Raw genomic sequence first — 24,850 nt, 5'->3', positions numbered from 1 at the left:
AGTTTTTCCACACTTTTTTTTTCTTTCATACAGGCTTTCTTAACATAAATGTATTTGTAGCATGGCCAAGCAGTCAGCACACATACTCTGATACGTTGATTTATGTTTCTCATGTGGGCACCAATAGTTTGAATTTAGCTCGCAATATTTCCAGATCCCATTCCCCCTCTTAATAAAAATGGCAAAAGGCCAATTAAATAAAAGGATAGTAAAAGTGTAATTATTATAAACCAATTATAACATGTATTTTCTCACCTGTCTTGCGATTGCTTCAGTATTCAGATGCCACTAAAGCAAAGCTGATATCACGCATGGCCAAAATGGGCCAGCCAATGCTGCCCTTCATCACCGGCCCAGCATCATCATCCTCACAGCTAGATTCTAGTGACTCAGAACTGGAGGTAGAAATGACTGCATGACAGGGAATATGAGAAGTAAATGCACAAATAATGTCTATACTTTATTGAGTGAGTGCATCTCCTCTATTATTGCTGTAGGACCCGAGTCTTGCCAGATTGAAGGAACATAACAGCGCACCATCACCGCAGCCTGTACACATGACCTCCGCCCCTCCGCCTTCAGGGCAGGGTAAACACACATAATAAATAATATTCTTATACAGTTCATTGGTGTTACCTCAATAAAAAAAAAACATGTCTTTAATTCTAAGAAGTATTGATTCTTGAGCAGAAAGCCACAGATCACAAATATACTTGGCATTATATAATTGTGACATCAAAAATGCTGTCCATTCCAGCACTTATACCTGTTGCCATGGCAACAGCCAATCCACAGCCTATGATGCCTGGAACAGTTCATACCTTTCAGGTGGGTAACTCCCTTTCACTCTGTACTAATGACTGGTAACACTTTATAATAACTTTCATTATAACATTAACAAACATTATTAAATAAATCATTTATGTGATCTGTGTGCTCTTAAATAACTTTGATTCTTATACAGTATTTTCACATATATTTACATTTGAATGTACATGAACTACTGCTCTGCATTATATAATTGTTTTTGACTTATTAAAGGAATAGTTCACCCAAAAATGAAAAATCTCTCATCATTTACCCACCCTCATGCCATCCCAGATTTGTGACTCTTTTTCTTCTGCAGAACACAAATAAAGATTTTTAGAAGAATATTTCAGCTCTGTAGGTCCATACAATGCAAGTGAATGGTGGCCAGAACTTTGAAGTTCCAAAAAGCACATAAAGGCAGCATATAAATAATCAGTTTGACTGCAGTGGTTTAATCCATGTCTTCAGAAGTGGTATGATAAGTGCGGGTGAGAAACAAATCAATATTTAAGTCCTTTTTTACTATTAATCTCCACTTTCAGATTCTTCTTTTGGTCAAGGAGGAGAATTTATAGTAAAAAAGGACTTAGATATTGGTCTGTTTCTCACCCACACCTATCATATCACTTCTGAAGACATGGATTAAACAACTGGAGTCAAAACGATTATTTATATGCTGCCTTTATGTGCTTTTTGGAACTTCAAAGTTCTGGCCACCATTCACTTGCATTGTATGGACCTACAGAGCTGGAAAAAAAAGTCATACACATCTGGGATGGCATAAGAGTGAGTAAATTATATGAGAATTTTCACAAGTTATAATCACAACCAATTGCATGTCTTTGAAAGAATTATTTTCAGTGATTTTATTGGCTGAAATTAAATGTGCTGTCTACCATGATTAAGGTTAATGAGAAGTTGAATAAATGTAATACACTCATACTCAGTTGACTAAGAATTTCCTCTTTGCAGCCTGTCAGTCATATTTACCCCACACAGACTGTGCCTTACCAAGGTAACACGCATACTTTTACGCCAGTAAACAAGTTACCATAAAAGTATAGAGGTATAGGCTTTCACAGACTGCTAATCCTGGAAAACTGACAAATTCTCAATATCTTTCTCTGCTTTCAAGGAACTAGTGATGTCACATCCTTCTTGATGACAGAGGCTCGACAACACAACACTGAAATCCGATTGGCTGTTGGGAAAGTAGCAGACAAACTAGAACACTTGACCTCTAAGGTTGGTACATAATTAGTACATTCAAACTAGTCCAGTTTACACTTGCGCTACCTTTGTAGGTCTTTTTCCCCATCCTTTTTAGACATCTCTCCACTTTTACAGATTGATGACCTACAAAAGCAAGGCAGCGTTTCGTTGGGCTTATCTAACGTGTCCATGGAAACAGCCATGATCATGCACAACATTCAGAGAATCATACAGGTAATTGGCAGTGAATTGGTGGGCGAGCGTTGATTGGTTGACCAAATCTTCAATCACAGTTTTCAATACTTTAATGTAACCCATCATTTATTCAGGAGAACGAATGTCTGAAAAAAGAAGTGTTTGAGAAAAGTTCACGTATTGAGGAACAAAACCGCAAGATTGGCGAGCTCATCAATCAAAACCAGAGGTCAGAATCTCTAGATTTTGTCTGACAATTTCTCTTAAAGGAATAGTTCACCCAAAAATGAAAATGCTCATCATTTACTCACCCTTGCGCCATCCCAGATGTGTATGACTTACTTTCTTCAGCAGAACCCAAATTATGAGTTTCAGTAGAATATTTCGGCTCTGTAGGTCCATACAATGCAAGTGAATGGTGGCCAGAACTTTGGAACTCCAAAAAGCACATAAGGGTAGGATAAAATTAATCCATAAAACTCCAACGGTTTAATCCATGTCTTCAGAAGTGATATGATAGGTGTGGGTGAGAACAGATCGATATTTAAGTCCTTTTTTATTATAAATTCTCCTCCCTGCCCAGTAGGTACACAAAGAATGCGAATCACCAAAAACAAAATTATAATGTGAAAGTGATAATGGGGATTTATAATTCTTTATATACTTCTGAAGATATGGAGATATATAGATTACTTTTATCCTGCCTTTATATGCTTTTTGGAGCTCCGTAGCCACCGTTCACCATTCATGTTTTATATCACTATAATTATAATTATTATTCGTCCCTCTGTTAAAACAGGCACAAATCGTTTTTATTGTAATGCACTTTGAATGGACGTCTATGGGGGAAGGCATTCAGATGGATTTAATAGCAGAAATATGCAGCTTCTGTTTTTTAAAGCACTTATATTAATTATTCCATACAGAAATATGTGTTATTTAAGCTGTAAAGTTCTCAGTTTTACCTTTTAAGCTGTCTGATGTTTGTTTGCTATGTGTTACCAACATAATTCTTTTAAATAGATGTAAACAGTCCCTGTCTGGTTTCATTTTGCACATAATATGAAAGTTGTTGCACAAACATTAACTTAAACATTCATTTTAAGTTTAACTTCCTATGTTGGAGCTGTGGCCTAATGGTTAGCACATAAGCTCCAATACATTGAGCCGTGGTGCTTATTTAGGCACCATGAGTTTGAGTCAGGATTTCAACATTTCCTGATCCCTTTCCCTTACTTATAACTTCTTATTGCACTGTGTGCTTAAACTCAATATTTTTTATGTGGTTGTTTAGGTACATGGAGCAGAGTAATCTACTGATGGAACGGAGAAATTACTCTCTGAAGAACAGCAGTGAACAGAGTCAGGCCAAAATGCTGCAGGCAGAACAAGACAAGGTATAATTCAATAATCACACAAACAATGACATGGTTAAACCAATAAACTTTGAAATCCCTTACATACATCATAACTCCATGTAGCAATCAACCTCATACAAATATAGTGCAAAATAGCTGGGTTCAAATAGAGCTGAAACGATTAGTCAACGTTATTGACAACGTCGACAATAAAAGAAGGTAGACAAACATTTTAATTGTCGAATAGTCATTGAGATCACATTAACATGAGATCACATTAAACTGTAATGATGACTCGTGAGAGCAGCACTGCAGCTCGTGCAAGACTGAGGAGACGAAGAATTACACAGATCACAGTCCAGATTCACTCTAAACTTTCACAGCTTCAGCTTATCGGATCGCAAAGTACAAGGGAATTATACAAAAATACCAAATAAGTAAATACAGAAGCACTCTCGTTGTGGAATAAGTGGAGCCGGAGCTCTTTAAAGGAAACACCCCAGTGTTACATCTTAAATGCAGTTATATTTAATGCATTATAGATTTATTAAAGTTCAAATAATAAGGAAGCCGGTCATGTAATTAACTACAACCTCCGAAACTGGCATTTGTCTGTGCGGTCAGCGCCTCTTCTATGAGTTGGGTGAATGTCCCGGTCAAAGGGGGAGAGATTGAAACTGCACTCTGCTGATTCACACACTGTCGCTGGAACACTCGTCCCTCAAGCACGCACTTGCTGCAGCTAGATTATAACATGATTGCTCGCGACTATTAAAAATACAAATATTTTAAAATATCTAAAAATCCTTTAAAGAAATATATGCATTCACCTGTCTTGTTTTCCATTTAAAATGGTCTAAAAATCCTTAAAACAAAATAAACTTACTTGAGAAGCAACATATAAGATATTTAGACTTGCTTTTAGAGAATAGATCTTGAATATAATATAATATAAATATATTTTGTCTTTACTGCACTCGCAGAAGTATAACCAAGTGAAAAAATACACTTGTATACAAAATACACTTACTGTATATTTAAGATACATTCTCTTAAAGCAAGTCTAAATATCTTATATGTTGCTTCTCAAGTAAGTTTATTTTGATTTAATGATTTTTAGACCATTTTAAATGGAAAACAAGACAAAAACACTTGATAACAATAGTTTTTTTTGCAGTGAATTTTTTTTACTGAATTCAACTTAATGGAAAGTATTTTCCCCCTTTAATTCAGTGAATGTCATTTAGAGGTATTTTTAAAAGGTGATTTTGTCCTCTTTATTTTTAGTAAGTACATTTAGTACAACATTTTAATTTGGGGCACAAGCTGAATAGTCAGTTAAGAGTTAATAATTAATTGTTGCAATAATCGTCGAATAGTCTAATAATCGTTAGATTAATCGATTATCAAAATAATCGGTAGTTGCAGCCCTAGTTCCAAAGCCCAGGTGAGCTGCATTGCTGTCTACTATCTTTGTAGGCAACTACCTACAAAGGCAGCCTTCCAAACTACATTGAACCTTAGAAATGACTGATTTGAAATGTTCAACATAGGCAGCAACTGCACACACCACACAAATAACAATCATCATGCAAAGTTCGCAGGAGACTTAGCTTATTGATTTTATAAGATCGTGATTTTATTTAGATTTTTTGCGTTTTTTTTTTTTTTTGCATTGACGGATTTCATGAATATCAAATCTTATGATCATATTATACAAACATTTTACACACCTGAAATGAATAAACATCTAAAGATGAAACCTCTTAGGCCAAGGCAAGGCCTAAACCAAGTTAAAATAAAATAATAAATAAATGCATACAATTATATAAAAAAATAACTATTAAACAATTGTAAATAAATATAAAAACACAGAATAAAATTGTGTAATAATACAGAACACTAAAACTTATGGGTCAATTAAGAGGTAAGTGATAAGACATTCTGCCTTTGATCTTTTAACCTATAATATCTGTGCCTCTTCCACACAATGATAATTAAGGAAGGGGTCCCAAATCTTATAGAATTTAGAAGACGTATTCCTAACATTGTGGTGCTTCAATAAGCATAAAAATACGCACGTGCACACACATATTGGGAAGAAAAAAAAAAACATTTTATGGATGAGAAAAACAGTATGACATGCTATTAACAACAAAAAGTAGTTATTCGTAAATTCTATTAAACCGTATGCTGTATTGAAACAACTACAACAACACCTTATTTGATGTTTTACTTATGAATGACATTTTATGAATTTCATTGTTGTTGTTTTTTGTTTTGCTTTTAAATATACACTCATTTCAACATTTTGGACAGTCAAGCGTTTACCACTATGAAACATCACCATTTCTTCGAATAACACTTAAGCATTGAAAACACTAGTTTTAGTTTAGAAAGTGGAATTTTCCCCCATCATAATGCAACACACATTCTCAATTGGAGACTGATCAGGACTGCAGACAGGTCATTCTAGCACCCGCACTCTCTGCTTACACAGCCATACACTTGTAATCAGGACAATATGTGGTTTCATGTTGTCCTGCTAGAACACCAATTCTGAATGCGTGTGAACTTTGATTCCTTAGACGTCACTTTATTAAAAACCATAATTTGTCTGTAATGGATGTCATGACACTGGATCATGAATACTTCGGTAAACCTTTGTCTGTCAACATCATTCGCCAGTGCATCCACAGATGCAAGTTAAGTCTTTATTATGCAAAGCAGAAGCCATACATCAACACTGTCCAGAAGTGCCAGATGAGATGGAAAGTAGAACAGTGGAATTGTGTTTTGGGGTCCAATGAGCCCACATTTCAAATTGTTTTTGGAGAAAAAAAAAAACAAAGCCAGTGTCTATCATGGCATGGGGGTGTGTCAGTGCCCATGGCAAGACTTTGAAGGCTACATTAAAGGTATAGTTCACCCAAAAATGAAAATTCTCTCATCATTTAATCACCTTCACCAACAGTTACAGAAATACTCAAACCAGCCCATCTTGCATCAACAAACATGCCACGGTCCAAATCACTGAGATCAAATTTTTTCCCTATTCTGATTGATGTGAACTAACTCAAGGCCTACACAATATTAGGCAGGTTGTTTTAATCTTGTGGCTGATTGGCGTATATACTGTACTGTACATCTCTCTCTCTCTCTCTCTCTCTCTCTCTCTCTCTCTCTATATATATATATATATATATATTTCTTTTTTTATATATATATTTTTTTATTAATATTTTATTACTTATATAAAATAGTAGTAAATAATAGTCATATTTTCTTCACTTTCACACATTATTTTCATGCTCTGATTAAACCCACAAGCCCTTATTTTTCATGAAGCAAAACCTTTGAGATTTTGTTTCATCATTTTATCACTCCACAGAAATCTGTGGCACTGCGTGTCATTAACACGGCATGTATGATCTATATATAGCCAGGATCATTGGCCATAACAAATTAAATTAAAGTGAAACCGGAGCGCTTTGCATTCACTATCAAAGTTTATATTTGTTTGTTTATATTTTCATGGAAGTTTGCCACGAAGACGCACGCATTCAAACGCTCTTCTGGACGGGCTGATCTGGTTGACATCTGCGGTGCGGCTCAGTGATGACTGAATAACACACACATTTATATATTAGCTTAAAATTCCCTTATTTGGGCCTTAAAATGTGATTGGAATTTGAAGTTCACAATAATTGCAGTTATCTAATAACTGTGATTAGACCAAATAACCACAATCAGATGATTATTTAAAAACCGTGACAGGCCTAATTATCATTAAACAACCAGAGTTGAGTTTTGAGATATTTGATGCCATACTTTCCGAATGAGATCTTGGGGTATGATTTCCCTACAAAATACACATTCTTTACACACTCTCCGCTCAAGCAAATGGACTTGAGAACACTACAGACTTTACTTAAATGTTGATAACACAATCACCACTCTTAAAATCTATACTTAGGGTTTATTAACCCTACTATGATTGGTTGAGAGCCTTTAGTGGAGACTGCTCTCTTTTCCCAGCATACACTGCCAGAGGAATTGGGCTGGGATCAGGTGAGCAAAAGTGCTGTCCTGCTTCATCCATTTCTTATAGTCTTCACGCTGTCTTTCCATCATTTTAATTACATTTGTCATTTCCTTTTAGTTTTTCATTTATTGTTGCAAGAGGTCCCACTCACTAACCACTAATCAGCATTTAGCTCTCAGCAGGGGTACACAACTGCCTGTACACAGCCACATTTTTTTTCTTCTCCTCATTTGATACGCGCCATTTCCCTTTTCATTTCATTAAAGTCTCATCATAATTTCTTCTGATATCAACAGCAGTTTTATCATCACATTGGTAGTTGTAATGTAGGCCCTGTCTCTCTCTTTGTCTCTGGAAGGTGCGGTTGACGGAGGAGTTGGCTTCCTCCACAGCACGCGTGTCGGAGCTGCAGCTGGAGTTGAGCTCACAGCAGCAAAATGCCGCAGCTCTGCAGACCAAACTCAACGCAGCCCTGCAGGAGAGCCAGCAACACAGCACATATGTCACTAAACTGGAAGCCCAGCTACTGGGTGAGCTGCAACACATCTTACACAATATAACTTAGTCAGGGTACACGCCATATATCATTTGACGCAAACAAAAACTAAGCTCAGAGGAAAAGACAATAGGTTGTACTGGTGCTTTGATTAGTGTCGCTGACATAGTGACGAAAATATGCATTATGCATTTTGCACTCTGAACGCATTGTGTTTGTATGCTTCTGGAATGATATGCACTAAATAGCGAGTCCACAATGTGGCAACATTCACAGTTAAGCTGTTGCTGTCATGAAGAAGCGCTAGAATGTAATCGCCGGTAATCAACAGGAGACGAATGTGGAAACAGCAGCTGTGGATATGCACGTCAAGAGCACGTGTGTGAGGAGATCAAGGAGATGTTTTTGCATAACTCGAGTCTGAAGGAATATAAAGATATGATTATGGATCTAAACTCGTGAAGAGAATAGTCCAGTAGCGGTCTTAGAATGCATGTGCCAACCCAGGGCCGTGCGGGGGGGTGGGGGAGGTCAACCCAGTCAGTAGGTATAATCGAAATAGATCAAGTTTTATAATAAATCATGTGATAACACCAAAACACCATATAAACAAAACAGTCAACAGTTGCGATAAATTAATAAATTAGACCACAGACTATTTGCATTTATACTATTTATAATATTTGCAAAAAAAAAAACTCAATATTTATGTTATTTGCTACTTCGATGCATTGCATAATTTATACATTTTTGTTATAAATTACAGTTTTGTTAATAAATCTAACTACAGAGCCATACAGGTGAACATGTTGTGTCCCCTAATGCCCGCCCTTGGCGACGGACCTGTGCCAACCGCCACGCACAGTCAAATGAAGTATAGTTCGAAAAGGCTTATCCCTCACAACCTTGTTTTCATCGGCGCTGTATCATATATTGCTCCTATCCTGACTTAGGTCTATGTCCTAACCAGGCACAATGCGTCAAATGTCTTTCAGCAATTCCTTTTGACTTTATCATCATCACTTGTCATGGTGTACGTTTCTATGTTTGTGTTTCAGAGCTCAAGGAGACGATAGAAAGAGTGCAGAGTCAACACAAGATGGAGAAACAGAAGCGTAAAGAACTGGAGCTCAAACTCAACAACATGGAGGAAGAGCTTCAGGACATAAAAACAGAGAAGGACAGTCTGGAGCGAGTGAGGAACTATTGACTCTTCCCTTTATGTGTTTATATGTGTGAGAGAAAGACAGTATGACTGAATATCAGGAATGAAAATGCCTTCATTTGGACCTCTGTGGGGTAATCATTTCCATTGAACTGTTTCAGACTCTCTCTGAGAGGAAGAGGAAGTGGCAGGTGGAGAGGCAGCGCTGTGATGAGGAACTGGAAGAGGTAAGGAGGGCGGGGCAACAGGAGACAGACAACCTCAGGAGCCAATTACGCAAAGCCAGAACCAGCACTGACCACGCCGCAGCTGCACAGGTGAAAATGCAAATGAATGAACCCATTATTTCATGATGAATTCATTTTTGTCGTGGCCTAAAAGGAAGATTCTTGGTGTAAATTTAAATGATCATGTGTACTGAGGTAATTACAGATTTACTTTTTCAAATTTGTAAATTCATTGAATTTTGGTCTTTTCAGAATTGGATGTAATCTAATTACAAAGCAGTGGTGGTGATTTTGATTCATCTCAGTGACTAGTCTTTTGAATCCATTCACCAAGAAGATTCATTCAGATTCGTTCATGAATTCGTTCAGTGACTATTTCTGCAAATTACGCCTTTTGCGCCAGTAGATGACGCCAAATGACCGTCTTTTACGTTTTGAACAAGTAAATGCATGGGATCAAAAACACAATAGTCATTCATGACCAAAACAAGTCTAATTATCGTTTTATTCAAATTTCCGTGTCTACAATTCTACTAAGAGACTTCAGCACTGCAGAGTGTTTAAGCATCTTAAGCGTTTCCCCACAAATTACAACAAAGCATAGCTATCATATTCTGGACCGCTGAGCATGACTTTATAAAGCTAAACAAACAAAGACGACCAATACCAGCCTAAAATAATTATGAGTTTCAATAATGTCCACATGTCATTGTAATGTGTGGTCATCACTCACTTTTATTCATAATTCATCTGGCCCCGTTTCTTGTTGAAGCAGTACATCCTCATTCACGAACAAGATATCTTATCTCGTTCAGACTCAAACGACGACTCAAACGTAATCTGATTACAATTATATTGAAGTAATTAGTCATTTGTTGTGGATTACTTTTTCAAGTAACTCACAACACTGTTTTTTTTTTACTGTGAATTAGATTGGGAAGGTTTTTATAACAGCGTTTATCAGTGCAAAAACTAATCCTGTTGGGAAACTAAAAACACAAATTAGCCTGGTCGTAATTATTACATCACCTGATTGTTTTACCCATGATTATCTAATTTAACTGCGATTATTAAGCACTTGAAATTCTAATCACTTTGTACTGTCCAAAAAAGGGATTTTAACTGAATAAAGAAATGCCAATCATGAACACGTTTCATGAACGTTGAGTCTAATTTTCTGTTTCAGCAGTGCATTATTTGAGCACTCCAGATGAATTGTCTGAGCCATCACCAACCCAGACCTCAGACCATTAATAGCAGCTCCAAGAGCGTGTGTAGATTAAACGCTAGCTGTGATGCAAGCATGCCATTTAAAAGTTTAGACAAGGCTTTCAACAGTGAATGCAAAACATTCCGGTTTTACTTAAACATTGGTGTAATGGCAAATGTTCTTGGTTGTTGTGGGTTCATACACTCGGGGTTAATAGCAAGCAGTAACCTGCGGAGGACACAAACAGGAGCAGCTTACTCTTACTGTGGAGATGATACAATGGTGGCCGTGCAGTTGGATATGCCTGGACTGCTTCAAGCTATTCGAGCACTTGGTTTGCCACTGTCAATATGGAGAAAAGCAATCTGATTACGTCAGAGTCACAGTTTATATGAAAAATTGCAGAAATTATAAAAACTTGCAAGCTACGGCAAATAGTGTTGAGATTGGTTGAATTAGCATAAATTGCTAATTCCTGGAGGGACTGATAAGTGCCACCTTAAATTTGTTGTTGTCATGACGATCAGTTAGTTTCTTATTTACTCTCAGCCATGCAAGAGAAACAACAATGAACTTTCAAGCCTGATTTGTCTCCATGATTAAAAAGTGTGAATGCTTCTTTTTGTGAAAAAGCGACTTTAGACTTTTTTCGCAGATGGAATCACAATTGGAAACAGAATTGTGAAATTCCTCATGTTTCCATTCCATTTCTTTTTTTATATAGTTTATAAAATAATTTGTATAATGTTTTATTGTGTGTGTGTGTGTGTGTGTGTGTGTGTGTGTGTGTGTGTGTGTGTGTGTGTGTGTGTGTGTGTGTGTGTGTGTGTGGCTCAGTTACAGTCAGATCTTGAGCAGGAGTGGCAGCTGAAGTGTGATCAGGCTCTGACAGCAGCACGCGAACAGCAGAGGAGAGACCTGACTGAACTCGCAGAGACCAGAGACACACTGCAAATCAAACTCACACAGCTGCAGGAGAAGGTACACATGTGACAGACAGACACACACAGCAATAATTATACACTCTCTCTTAGAATGACTTCTCTCTCTTTAAGTTATTTATTTTAGTGAATTGTTTTGTTTGGATGATTTATTTGGATGAGTACTGATTCACGAGTACATTTCAGTCATCATTTTACATCTTGCTTTTTGTAGCTAGTATTACACATTTTAACACACATATTTCAATATACAGTGTGTGGATGTAAATATTTCAGATATTTATTATTTTAAGTACTGCTGTTTATGGCTATGTTTTTTTTTTTTTTTTTGCTGTCATCATTATTTGACATCCTTATTTTTTTGTGTTAGAGCAATGCTGCTCTCATTTCTTAAATAAATGATATAATCTGGAAGTTATTTAATTAAACAAGATGTGTCCCCTGAAAATAACTTCAGTATAGTGTGCAACGCTGTGCTAGTAGTTCATGGTGTCGCTAACTACTTTTTCAAAAGGGTATCTTGTAGGTTAGCTGCTTTAAATGATGCATTGCTCATATGTAGCTTGTTGCCAACACGTAAGAATGCTAATATAACTTCATAATATTTGTGCTAGTCCACACCTGTATGATAGCACAGCGAGAATGTTCTTAAAGGAATATTCCGGGTTCAATACAAGTTAAGCTCACTCGACAGCATTTGTGGCATAAGGTTGACTAGCACAAAAATTGTATTTAACTCGTCGCCCCTTTTCATTACTAAAAGCAAAAATTGAGGTTACAGTGAGGCACTTACAATGGAAGTCAATGGAGCCAATTGTTGGAGGGTTTAAAGTCAGAAGCTAATAATTTTATTAAAGCACTTCTGTCAAAACTAATGTATTATTTGAGCTGTAAAGTTGTTAAAATGGTCATCATTACATCGTGATGGCAACAAAGTTGTAAAATTGGCTATAGCTTTACACAGAAAAGATTAGCAAGTGATTTTATCACACTAAAATCATGTTTACATGCATAATGTTTGTCTTGTGGCTATACGTTTGAAACGGTGAGTATTTTAAACATTCAAAAATTGCACCCCCCTCCTCCTCCATTGTAATTGCCTCACTGTAACCTCAATTTTTTTTTTTTTGTAAATAAATACATTTTTGTGGTAATCAACATTATGCCACAAATGCTGTAGATTGAACTTAACTTGTATTGAACCCGGAATATTCCTTTAAACTCTTGCAAGCATTGAAGAATAATTTTTTTTCCCTCTGTTAAAAGTTTGTAAACAACCAAACTAACACTATTGTTTATCTCCCATTTATAGTTTGATGCACTCAAACATTCACGTGAATCAGATGAACAGCTTTTACTTCAGCAGCAGGACCAGCGAGAGGAGATACAGGCCTTGAGAGAAAAGGTGAAATACTGACACATCCTGTTTTATTTGTATTCTCACATCATTCTTTCTTCAATCTCTCCTCAGTTAAGACAATATTAAAGAGGTCTTATTCTACATTTTTGTAGCATTATTTTCCCCCTTAAGTCCACTTATGATGTTAATATTGCTACTGTAATTTTAGACTTATGTATGTAAAATGACCTGTGTAATGATTGAATAACCGCCGGGCCTGTCAAATAGCTGTCAGGTCAAACATTGTTCAGTTCCTACATTAGGGTTGAGACAGGATGTTCTTTGCTCTTGTCCTGTTTAGTCATGAGCGGTTTATTGTGTTTCAGTGCTCTGTATTGGAGCAGAGAGTAGTGTTGATGAAGGAGCACGGTGAGGAGCGTGTTTCAGAGCTGGAGAGGAATCTGGCAGAGAAACAGCAGCAGACAGACACAGTAGGAGAGGTGAGCAATCTACAGCTCTACAACGATGTTAGGCACAGCACAAAGGAGAGTTCTTGAAAGTTTTTTAACTGTGACTATGTTCACTTGACAATTCATTAAAGGGATAGTTCACCCAAAAATGTATATCATCTCGTCATTTACTCACCCTCGTGCCATCCCAGATGTCTATGACTTTATTTCTTCTGCTGAACACAAACTGAGATTTTTAGAAGAATATCTCAGCACTGTAAGTCTATACAATGCAAGTGAATGGTGACCAAAACTTTTCTCAAAAAATCAGTCAACATAAAAGTAATCCATACAACTCCAGTGGTTAAATCTATGTCTTCAGAAGTGATATGATACAGTAGGTGTGGGTGAAAAACAGATCAATCCAGATCAAAAATCTCTACTTTCACTTTCACATTCATCTTCTTTTGTTTTTTGGTGATTCACATTCTTTGTGCATATCCCCACCTACTGGTCAGGAGCTGGTCAAAGGTGGAGATTTATAGTAAAAATAAATATTTAACCACTGGAGTCGTATTAATGACTTTTATGCAGACTTTATGTGATTTTTGGAGCTTCAAAGTTCTGGCCACCATTTACTTGCATTGGATGACCTACAGAGCTGATATTTTCTTTGTTTGTGCTCTGCAGAAAAAGTAAGTCATACACATCTGGGATGGCTTGAGGGTAATAATGAGAGAATTTTCACAAGATGAGCCACTGACTTAGCCACCCCCCCACTTTCCAAATCCTGGAGTCTAGAGCTGTCGGAGAGATATCTCAGGACACTTATTTCACTTATTTCATGAAAAAATGGCTTACAGCACCTTTAAGTAATGTTAAAAAAATTGTTTACCCTAAAACTGAAAATTCTGTGAAAATGCTCTCACCCTCATATTGTTCCAAAACCATATATCTTTTTTTGCGGAATGGTAAATGGTCTACACTTATATAGCACTTTTTTTAACCTTAGAGGTTACCAAAGCGCTTTACACTGTTTCCCAATCACCCATTCACACTCACAATTCACACACCAATGGCGGCAGAGCTGCCATGCAAGGCGCTAGCCTGCCATTGGGAGCAACTTGGGGTTCAGTGTCTTGCTCAAGGACACTTCGGCATGTGGAGTCGTGTGGGCCGGGAATCAAACCACCAACCCTGTGATTGGTAGCCGATCCGCTCTACCACCTGAGCCTGAGCCACAGCCGCCCCTGTGGAACACAAAAGAAGAATTGTAGATTTTTAAAGCTTAAAAAAGGACTCAAAAGAATCATAAAAATAGTCCATGTGACTCCTGTTTCATATTCCAAGTCTTCTGAAGCCATACTTATCTTAAAAGATCTTAAAGTCCATTGCGCGTTCATGTGCGCGATGAGAGAAGCACGTTCACAGTGACATGTCTCTTCAAGTGAGTACATTTATAGCGCTTTTTGTTTCTAGTGCTACACAACACAAGTTTTTGCGTGAACGCTTGAATTTTGGGTTCTTTCTCACCAAAAACGATTGCATACCTTCAGAAGACTTCAAATATGACGCACGAGTAGCATTAGCTACTTTAGATACCTCTAGGTCCTATTTTAAACTGTATTGAGAAGACAGTTTCGTATTCATTCAGTCTTTTTACTTTTGTGTTCCACATAAGAAAGAATGCCTTACGGGTTTGGAACAACATGAGGGTGAGTAAATGGTGACAGAACAATCTATGTTATATTTGGAACTGTTTAGACTCTGCTGTGTTTATTTTTAGGTGAAGCGAGTGATGAATGGAGTGTTCCAGTCTCTGAGGGGAGAATTTGATCTAAATGAGACCTACACAGGAAGTGCTGTACTCAGAGTGCTGGTCAACACCATCAAGGTCTGCCTCTTTGAACTGTCAGTGCAAATCTCTCCGCAACACAATATTAAGCTGTGCTCACGATCTTACAACTTTAAACTAATATTCAGTTATTTACTCACCCTCATGCCATTTCAACCCTGCATGCTCGACATGAGGGTGTTTCCAATTTTATTTTTCTTCACAGAGTGTCACACTACAGCTCCTCACTAAACCTGAGAGATCTTCATCTGAACACAGTGAAAAAGAAGAAGAGGAGGAGGAGAAAGATGAGGAAGGAGAGAGTGATGCACACCCAAAACATGAGGTACATATAAACGGGAGGAGAGAGGAAGAGGAGAGGTATTTGAGATCTGCTGGCCAGGATGAAGATGGACCATCGCATGTTGAGAAGGAAGAAATTTCACCTGCAGAGAAGAAGAAAGAAGTAATGGAGGAACTCGAAAAAGAACACAGGAGCGATCAGGACGTTGTGGAAGAAAAGAGGGAAGAGGAAGTTGTTGAAGAAAAGAGGGAAGGAGACAGTGTAGAAGAAAAGAGAGAAAGGGAAGTTGTAGAAGAGAAGGAAGTTGAAGGTGATGCCAGCAATGAACAACATTTGCAGGCTCTTGAGTTGGACAGTGAGTGTGGCACAGAAACCACTCTTGAAGAACAGTCTGGAAATGAGTTACACGATGACGTCGCTCCTACACAGGACGTGAAGGTAATTAATGAGAAAATTACAGATTCTTTAGATGAAACAGAAACTGCACAAGTGACACTAGGAGGACCTCCTAAGAACCCACTGCCACCACCACATAACCCTCTACAAGATGACTTGACCAAAACGTCTGCGCCGCTCTCCAGGTAGGTAGTTAACCATTAACATTCTGGCAGCAGGAACTGATAGTTCACCCTGAATCGAAAATGTTATCATCATTTACTCACTCTAACGTCGTTCCAATTCTGTTTGACTTTTTTACTTCATTGGAACACAAAAGGAGAAATCTTGAAGAATGTTCACGCTGCGCTTTTCTATACAATGAAATCATATAGTGACCAGGGACTGTCAAGCTCCAATAATGACAAAGAAACATAAAAGTTGTCCATACGACATATGCAATGTCTTCTGAAGTCATATGGTAGCTTTGTGTGAGGAAAAGAATGAAATTTAAGTCATTGGGCCCTGTTTTAAGAGTGCTAGGTCTTAAGAGCAATGCTATGCGATCCATCATACATGCAAAATCAGTGGGCAAGGCCATGAATTTTTGAAATTTTCGTGCAAACATTTCAAAATAAGAGTCCCCGGTGTATTTCAATGTTAAAGTGTCTTTAAAGTTAAAAGTTCCATGCTATTAATCAAATCTGCCCCCCAACCATAAAGTGCATCTGGAATTTAATTAAATTTGGACTCTTGTAGCCTCTGTCTGGCCCTCCCTATCACAGGAAGAAAAGACTAAAAATATTTAATATAGGCTACCAATAAAAAACTATTAGCAGATCAACTGGCTTTCTTTCTACACATTATTGAATCAGCACAATCCAATATCGGTCGACCTCTAATTTGTATCTATTTATGAAACAATACATAAACCAATTTTAATCATTTTTAATTGAGATATATGTGAAAAACATGAAAATATTGAGTATTTTAAACTTGCATATAGCCTACTGTGTTTTACTGATAAGCAATGTTAAGGTCATGTTGAATGTGCCCCTGCCTGTTAACAATCAATTATTTATTTTGAGCTTGTGTTGGTTTGTTTTGGTATGGGGATATGGTATTAATTGTATTTGTTCAGGTCTTGGAAAAGGTCTTAAAAAGTCTTAAATTTGATTTTAAAAACTTTGAAGTTTCATCGTTCCATTGCAATTGTGGTTAGCGGTGAAATACTGTAGAGGATGTTTGTGTTTCTTCCTGCCTCATCTGCGGTCTTGACGGTGTTACGGAACGCGTAAAACATGCTTTGCTGCTCTCCCAGTGTTCATGGTTCTGTAATGTATATTTGTTATGTTTCTCTGTTTAATGTTTTACGCTTAATATCCTTAAGCTTTGGAAAGGCGCTACAAAATAAACTTATTATTATTATTGTTGACCTACTGTCCCATAATTCATGGATTTAAAAGTGACTGATAGCTATTTATTATCATCTGCTGGTGGAATCCCCAAACTGCAAATGCAGGAACTTAGTGTAGACTTTGCGTCGAGAATAGACATGCTTCTCAGGATAATAGCAAATTGTGATTTGCACTACTTCATTAACATACAATACACCACAGTGTGCTCACATACACCCAGAGATACACTCCCACCCACACACACTCGCACTTTGTGTTGCCAAAAACCCTGCACCAAGCACTTAATTAGCATTCTCAAAAAAATTGGATAAGACGTAGCGCATAGTTGTTGCACGTTGCTCGCTCACGAAAATAGAGTCCATCATGTAAGGGATAACGTCCGTCAGCCAGTTGTTATGGCAAAATAAACCCTGACAGGGTGATCAGGATCCTTGCCAAATAAAAAAAATAAATGGACATGAAACATTAAATTGCATCGAAATCATGTAATTATGTGAGAAGTAATAAATCAATGAACAGCTGAATTCCATCTCCGGTTTGCTTCGGAATTCAGTTGGTGTTTATTTTGTAATTAATGAATGACTGACTGCTCATTATGCACATACACTCACCTAAAGGATTATTAGGAACACCTGTTCAATTTCTCATTAATGCAATTATCTAATCAACCAATCACATGGCAGTTGCTTCAATGCATTTAGGGGTGTGGTCCTGGTCAAGACAATCTCCTGAACTCCAAACTGAATGTCAGAATGGGAAAGAAAGGTGATTTAAGCAATTTTGAGCTTGGCATGGTTGTTGGTGCCAGACGGGCCGGTCTGAGTATTTCACAATCTGCTCAGTTACTGGGATTTTCACGCACAGCCATTTCTAGGGTTTACAAAGTATGGTGTGAAAAGGGAAAAACATCCAGTATGCGGCAGTCCTGTGGGCTGAAAATGCCTTGTTGATGCTAGAGGTCAGAGGAGAATGGGCCGACTGATTCAAGCTGATAGAAGAGCAACTTTGCCTGAAATAACCACTCGTTACAACCGAGGTATGCAGCAAAGCATTTGTGAAGCCACAACATGCACAACCTTGAGGCGGATGGGCTACAACAGCAGAAGACCCCACCGGGTACCACTCATCTCCACTACAAATAGGAAAAAGTGGCTACAATTTGCAAGAGCTCACCAAAATTGGACAGTTGAAGACTGGAAAAATGTTGCCTGGTCTGATGAGTCTAGATTTCTGTTGAGACATTCAGATGGTAGAGTCAGAATTTGGCGTAAACAGAATGAGAACATGGATCCATCATGCCTTGTTACCACTGTGCAGGCTGGTGGTGGTGGTGTAATGGTGCGGGGGATGTTTTCTTGGCACACTTTAGGCCCCTTAGTGCCAATTGGGCATCTTTTAAATGCCACGGCCTACCTGAGCATTGTTTCTGACCATGTCCATCCCTTTATGGCCACCATGTACCCATCCTCTGATGGCTACTTCCAGCAGGATAATGCACCATGTCACAAAGCTCGAATCATTTCAAATTGGTTTCTTGAACATGACAATGAGTTCACTGTACTAAAATGGCCCCCACAGTCACCAGATCTCAACCCAATAGAGCATCTTTGGGATGTGGTGGAACGGGAGCTTCGTGCCCTGGATGTGCATCCCACAAATCTCCATCAACTGCAAGATGCTATCCTATCAATATGGGCCAACATTTCTAAAGAATGCTTTCAGCACCTTGTTGAATCAATGCCACGTAGAATTAAGGCAGTTCTGAAGGCGAAAGGGGGTCAAACACAGTATTAGTATGGTGTTCCTAATAATCCTTTAGGTGAGTGTAATTACAAGACTAGCCAAATAAATGGATATGAAACATTAATTTGAGTTGACATTCTTTTATAAGCTTACACGGTGATACGAGAAGCTGGAAAGACAACTCGCAATACCCGAATGAGCAGTCTGTTAAGTCTTAATCCCTAAATGTGCGGTTATTCTGAAATATCAGACTGTTAGATGGCGCTGTTGATCAATCAGAATCTAGGGGCGTTTTTATACCTAGTTCGTTTGAGCACTCCAAGCGCTCTCAGAGTGGTATAATGTGTATATATGAACAACCCAAGTGGTCTCAGATCCCCTAAAAGGACCCAAAAGTGAACCGTACTCAGACCACCTCAGGAGACCACCTCAGGAGGTGGTCTGAGTATGGCTCATTTATGGGTCCTTTTGTGGTTCGATTGATTTGTGCCATGTGAAAGCGAATGAGGTACCAGTCCACTTTGCATTTTATGACCGTGTGGCTTGCCATACATAGCTGCATTACATACTTCATATTTCAGTCACAATTAATGGGAATTTTAAGTGAATTTAGATATATCATGATTACCACTTGTGTCTCATATTCCATTCTTGTTGTAATATTTGAGCACCAAAAATGAACAGAACGGAGCAGCGCATTAAGATGAACCGGTTTAAAGTGCTCTGATGGGCGTACCATCTACGAAGGTTCACGCCAAACTCCCACGAAAATACAGGCGAGGATATTTATAGTTTCAATATAATTTAATTCAATTTTATTTGCGCAATGGCAAATGTTTACTATTGCATAATGTAATATAATTGGTGGTGTTATCTGGGTTTCATAAATGATATAACCTATGCAATATTATTTTACCCTACTGGGTTTGGTTCACTTAAAATGTACTATATGTGAAACCACCCTAGGATTCCAGAGACCACTGTAATAATCACTGATAATCTTTCCTTTCCATTACAGTGAATAAAGACTAACATTTATGTCACTATCACACAAAATTTTAGTATGGCTGCAAAAGATTTCGAATATAGTGCATGGACTACTTTTATGGTGTTTTTGTGTAATTTTTGGAGCTTCATGACGTCCAACCCCATTCACTGTTGTTGAATGGAAAAGAGCAGCATGGACGATTTGCTAAACATCTCCTTTTGTGTTCCACAGAAGAAAGTCATAGGGATTTCACACTATGTGAGGGCGAGTTAATCTTTGAGTGAACTATTCATGTAAATTATGCAACAGGTCCTCATTTTCACATGTGAGAGGAAATGAAAGGTTTATGGAGTTGATCTTTCCAACAAAACATGTTTGCAATGCAAACAGTTTCCATTACATGCAGACTGAAGAGTAATTGAATTTGTCTTGTTTGTTTAGGTAATATAGTGATTGTTAGTTAATCTGAAAGTTAACCAAAGAAAGCTTATGATCACTGAATAACACTCAATTAACTTTTTAAACAAATTAACTAACTTAGAACTTGAATTAACCCTCGCTGTCTCATGTGAGCACGTGCCCTGCTAGATCATGTGTCCCTCTAGACACTCTGTGTTTGTCCTGTTTCTATCTCTTGTCTCATCTGTGCTCATCCTGCTATTCTCTCAGTCAATCTGAGAGGGTAGAAGAGGAAAATGGGGAAGAACCATTTTTCCAGAGCGCCGCCCCTCCCCAGCCCAAACCCGCACCCACTGATGAAGAGGAGGAGGAGCTGGTGAGCTGGGCTCACACACTCACTCACTCACACACTCGCACACAAACACTCACTCACGCACACAAACACTCACTGACTCACACAAACACACTCACTCACTCACTCACAAACACACTAACTCACTCACTCTTACACACACAAACACACACTCACTCACACAAACACACACTCACTCACACAAACACACTCACTCACTCACTCTTACACACACTCACTCACACAAACACACTCACAAACACACACTCACTCACAAAAACACACACTAACACAAACACACACTCGCACACACTCATGTTGGTCTACCTATCATTATGAGGACTTTCCATAGACATAATGACTTTTATACTGTACAAACTATAGATTCTATCCTCTAAACCTAACACAACCCCTAAACCTAACCCTCACAAAAACCTTCTGCATTTTTACATTTTCAATAAAACATTGTTTAGTATGATTTTTAAGCGATTTGAATTATGGGGACACTAGAAATGTCCTCATAAATCACATTTATAGCATAATACCCTTGTAATTACTAATTTGTAACTTACAAAATTGTCCTCGTAAATCACAAAAACACGCACACACACACTCGCACACACGCACACACACACACACACACTCTCATTCACTCACTCGCTCACACACACCCACTCATTCATACACCCACTCACTCACAAAAACACCCACTCATGCATATACACTCACACAAACACACACTCACTCATTCACTCACTCGCACACTCACATAAACACACACTCATGCATATACACTCACTCATTCACTCACTCGCACACTCACATAAACACACACTCATGCATATACACTCACACCCACACTCACTCATTCACTCACTCGCACACTCACATAAACACACACTCATGCATATACACTCACACAAACACACACTCACTCATTCACTCACTCGCACACTCACATAAACACACACTCATGCATATACACTCACACAAACACACACTTATGCATATACACTCACACAAACACACACTCATGCATATACACTCACACAAACACACACTCACTCATTCACTCACTCGTACACTCACATAAACACACTCATGCATATACACTCACACAAACACACACTCACTCATTCACTCACTCGCACACTCACATAAACACACACTCATGCATATACACTCACACACACACTCACTCATTCACTCACTCGCACACTCACACAAACACACACTCATGCATATACACTCACACAAACACACACTCATGCATATACACTCACACAAACACACACTCACTCATTCACTGACTCGCACACTCACACAAACACACACTCATGCATATACACTCACACAAACACACACTCACGCATACACACACACACACTACATTCATTTGATTCTCTTTTGTTGTTCAACTAACTATTTTACTGTCATTTAAATAATGGATTATCAATGTTGTTTATGTATAGAATTGTCAGAATAACTCATTAATGATAACCAAATTAATGTGTATTAACAATTTGATTCTAAAAGTCATTAAAGAAACAAATAGGCTTGAAAATAACATTTGAGTATTTGTATTAATATAGAATGTAAAATAACAGTGAGTTTAATTGGGGTTTTGTGGTAAAGTGGTTAATGTTCAGGTCTGGGGAGCTGGAGCACTTGGGGAGTGATATGAGCAATCACCATAGTGGCCTTGAGCATTTCTAATCTTTCATAAATACTAAAAAATAAATATTGAAAAATAAAAAAGATCCTATTCTATTCGAAGACTTTAATTTCAGTCTAATAGTGGTAAAGAATGCATTTTTGCATCGCGATACATGGATCTAATTATGAACATTCAATGCATCCATTACGGTGTTCAATCAGTCCCTTCAGGATTTTTGCTTTTCTTGCAATCAAAAGGATTAATGCAAATTCAACCACGCTGCATTATTTGTGGTAGCATGCAATTTTGGATCATTTCAGAAATTTTGACTGCATAAACCGTGAACGACTACTTTCCCATGTTTGATAGCTGCAAAACAAATGCTTGAAAAGCATTATCTCATATAATGCTTCTGTACATATCTCTAAGAGACATTTCCAGCTGCCATTCTATCATCTCCACATAGGGTTGCCAACTGTCCCATATTTGCCAGGACGTCCAGTATTTTGGCAAAAATTATGAAGCCCTTCACGGGATGTTTAGTGTCCTGTATTGTAGAGCCTAAATGCTCAAAGGGGGATCCTATTGTGTTCACTAGAGATGCAAAAACGCAGCTTTCATGTCATGTATTCGCTTAAAATTTGATACGATTTTAAAGTGCTCAATAATTGCAGTTATCTCAAAAAATCAGTTAGACGAAATGATTGCTATCAGGCGATATAATGATCTCACAACAGGTCTAATTATTAGTATATCTGTGTTTTTAATATTACGGTTTTATTGTAGGTCTACTGTTTTAATCAAAGTTCACATGCAGTGTCTGAGGCAGAACATTCTATTTTTGTGACTTTATCACTGCAAATATTTTTTTAATAATCATTAATTACCAAATTGTACAAAATAATCAAACTGAACCGAATCATGACTAAATTTCAGATAACATTGCAACATTTAATGATTAATCGAATTGTTATCAGAGAAAATATTTACACCCCTATGAAGATAGCTGTAACACTTTCCAAATACAACTTCTCAAAAGTTTGGTTTTAAGATTATTGTATTATTTTGATGTGAAAAACAGAAAGTCTCAAATGTCCATTTATAAATTGGATAGTTCTGTGTCAAAAGATGTAGTAAAATGGTGATAACCTCTGAGCGCACATTAAATATTAATGCACCAGATTTCATGGCACTGTTTTATAAAAGCAATAAACCAATCAAGTCAATTTCAGTGATTTTTCCACAGTTAAAGGGATAGTTCACCCAAAAATGAAAAGCATCTCATTATTTACTCACACTCATGATATCTCAGATGTGCATGGCTTTCTTTCTTCACCAGAACACATTTGAAGAAAAATAGAAAAATATCTCATCTCAGTAGCTCCTTAAAATGCAAGTGGATGACGATCAGACTTTAAAAGCTCCAAAAATCTCAGACAGTCGATTCGACTCCAGCTGTTAAATTAATATCTTCTAAAAAAGATCAATAGTTTAGTACTTTTTAAATCATCACTTCCGGTAAGCTTCACGAGAGGGTGGAGTTCAATCGGTCTCTCGTGTGAAGTATTTGCGTTGCCATGATACAGATGTAATCTCACGTTCCCCTCTTGGTTGAGATATCCAGGATAAGCACACAAATGCACCACTGTGAGTAAATAAATACAGATCTAAACCAAAACCAACCAAGCTACTGTATAGGGTTCCTCCTTCTCACTTGTAAACAGCGCTGATCTTCCGGCTGTGTCGCACATGGCTCGGTTCGCACATGTTTCAAATGCCAATGCGATTGCGTCACACACGCTTGCCACTCCAGACCAGAATCATGATTTAGAGTTGAAAGTACTTAAATATTGATCTTTTTCACACCAGAAGTGATCGTGTCACTTTAGAAGACATTAATTTAACAGCTGGTGTTGTTTGGATGACCTTTATGCTGACTGTCTGATTTTTGGAGCTTCTAAAGTCTGATCACCATCCACTTGCATTTTAAGGACCTACTGAGCTGAGATATTTTTCTATTTTTCTTCAAATGTGTTCTGGTGAAGAAAGAAAGAAAGTCACGCACACCTGAGATGATATGAGGGTGATTAAATGATGAAAGAATTTTCGTTTTTGAGTGAACTATCCTTTTAAGGGGATTTTAGGAACTCTGCTGTGAGCTGTGCCTAATAACACCCCTTTACCCATGATACAATCACCATAACACAACCTCTCATGGCTCACCCAAAAATAACATTTCTGTCACAGTTTACTCACCCTCATGTTGTTCCAACCCCCGAATGACTTCTTACGCAGAGCACAAAAGCAGATGTTTTAATAAATATTGCTATCCA

At 37.7% G+C, this 24,850-nt stretch overlaps 1 protein-coding gene across 3 annotated transcripts in view; it reads left to right on the top strand.

Moving 5' to 3' along the window:
* LOC127630858 (FK506-binding protein 15-like) overlaps nucleotides 1-24,850 on the top strand; it is a 36,628-nt gene that overhangs the window by 10,086 nt on the left and 1,692 nt on the right. The window contains exons 12-28 of one of the 3 annotated variants that reach the window (XM_052108694.1): nucleotides 276-401; nucleotides 498-588; nucleotides 758-828; nucleotides 1,783-1,825; nucleotides 1,946-2,055; nucleotides 2,158-2,256; nucleotides 2,352-2,446; nucleotides 3,512-3,614; nucleotides 7,979-8,150; nucleotides 9,175-9,311; nucleotides 9,443-9,598; nucleotides 11,562-11,699; nucleotides 12,972-13,064; nucleotides 13,385-13,498; nucleotides 15,234-15,341; nucleotides 15,508-16,166; nucleotides 20,779-20,884. In XM_052108694.1, coding sequence (XP_051964654.1) covers nucleotides 276-401; nucleotides 498-588; nucleotides 758-828; nucleotides 1,783-1,825; nucleotides 1,946-2,055; nucleotides 2,158-2,256; nucleotides 2,352-2,446; nucleotides 3,512-3,614; nucleotides 7,979-8,150; nucleotides 9,175-9,311; nucleotides 9,443-9,598; nucleotides 11,562-11,699; nucleotides 12,972-13,064; nucleotides 13,385-13,498; nucleotides 15,234-15,341; nucleotides 15,508-16,166; nucleotides 20,779-20,884 — 2,421 coding nt within the window. Of the gene's footprint in view, nucleotides 1-275; nucleotides 402-497; nucleotides 589-757; nucleotides 829-1,782; nucleotides 1,826-1,945; nucleotides 2,056-2,157; nucleotides 2,257-2,351; nucleotides 2,447-3,511; nucleotides 3,615-7,978; nucleotides 8,151-9,174; nucleotides 9,312-9,442; nucleotides 9,599-11,555; nucleotides 11,700-12,971; nucleotides 13,065-13,384; nucleotides 13,499-15,233; nucleotides 15,342-15,507; nucleotides 16,167-20,778; nucleotides 20,885-24,850 lie in introns of all 3 variants that reach the window. The other 2 variants (XM_052108693.1, XM_052108695.1) reach the window with 2 other exon arrangements.

The sequence above is a fragment of the Xyrauchen texanus genome, chromosome 37, assembly GCF_025860055.1.
Source record: "Xyrauchen texanus isolate HMW12.3.18 chromosome 37, RBS_HiC_50CHRs, whole genome shotgun sequence".
In the NCBI taxonomy this organism is placed as follows: Eukaryota; Metazoa; Chordata; class Actinopteri; order Cypriniformes; family Catostomidae; genus Xyrauchen; species Xyrauchen texanus.
The sequence above is the reverse complement of the archived record's forward strand: the minus strand, read 5'-3'. Positions and strand labels throughout refer to the sequence as shown.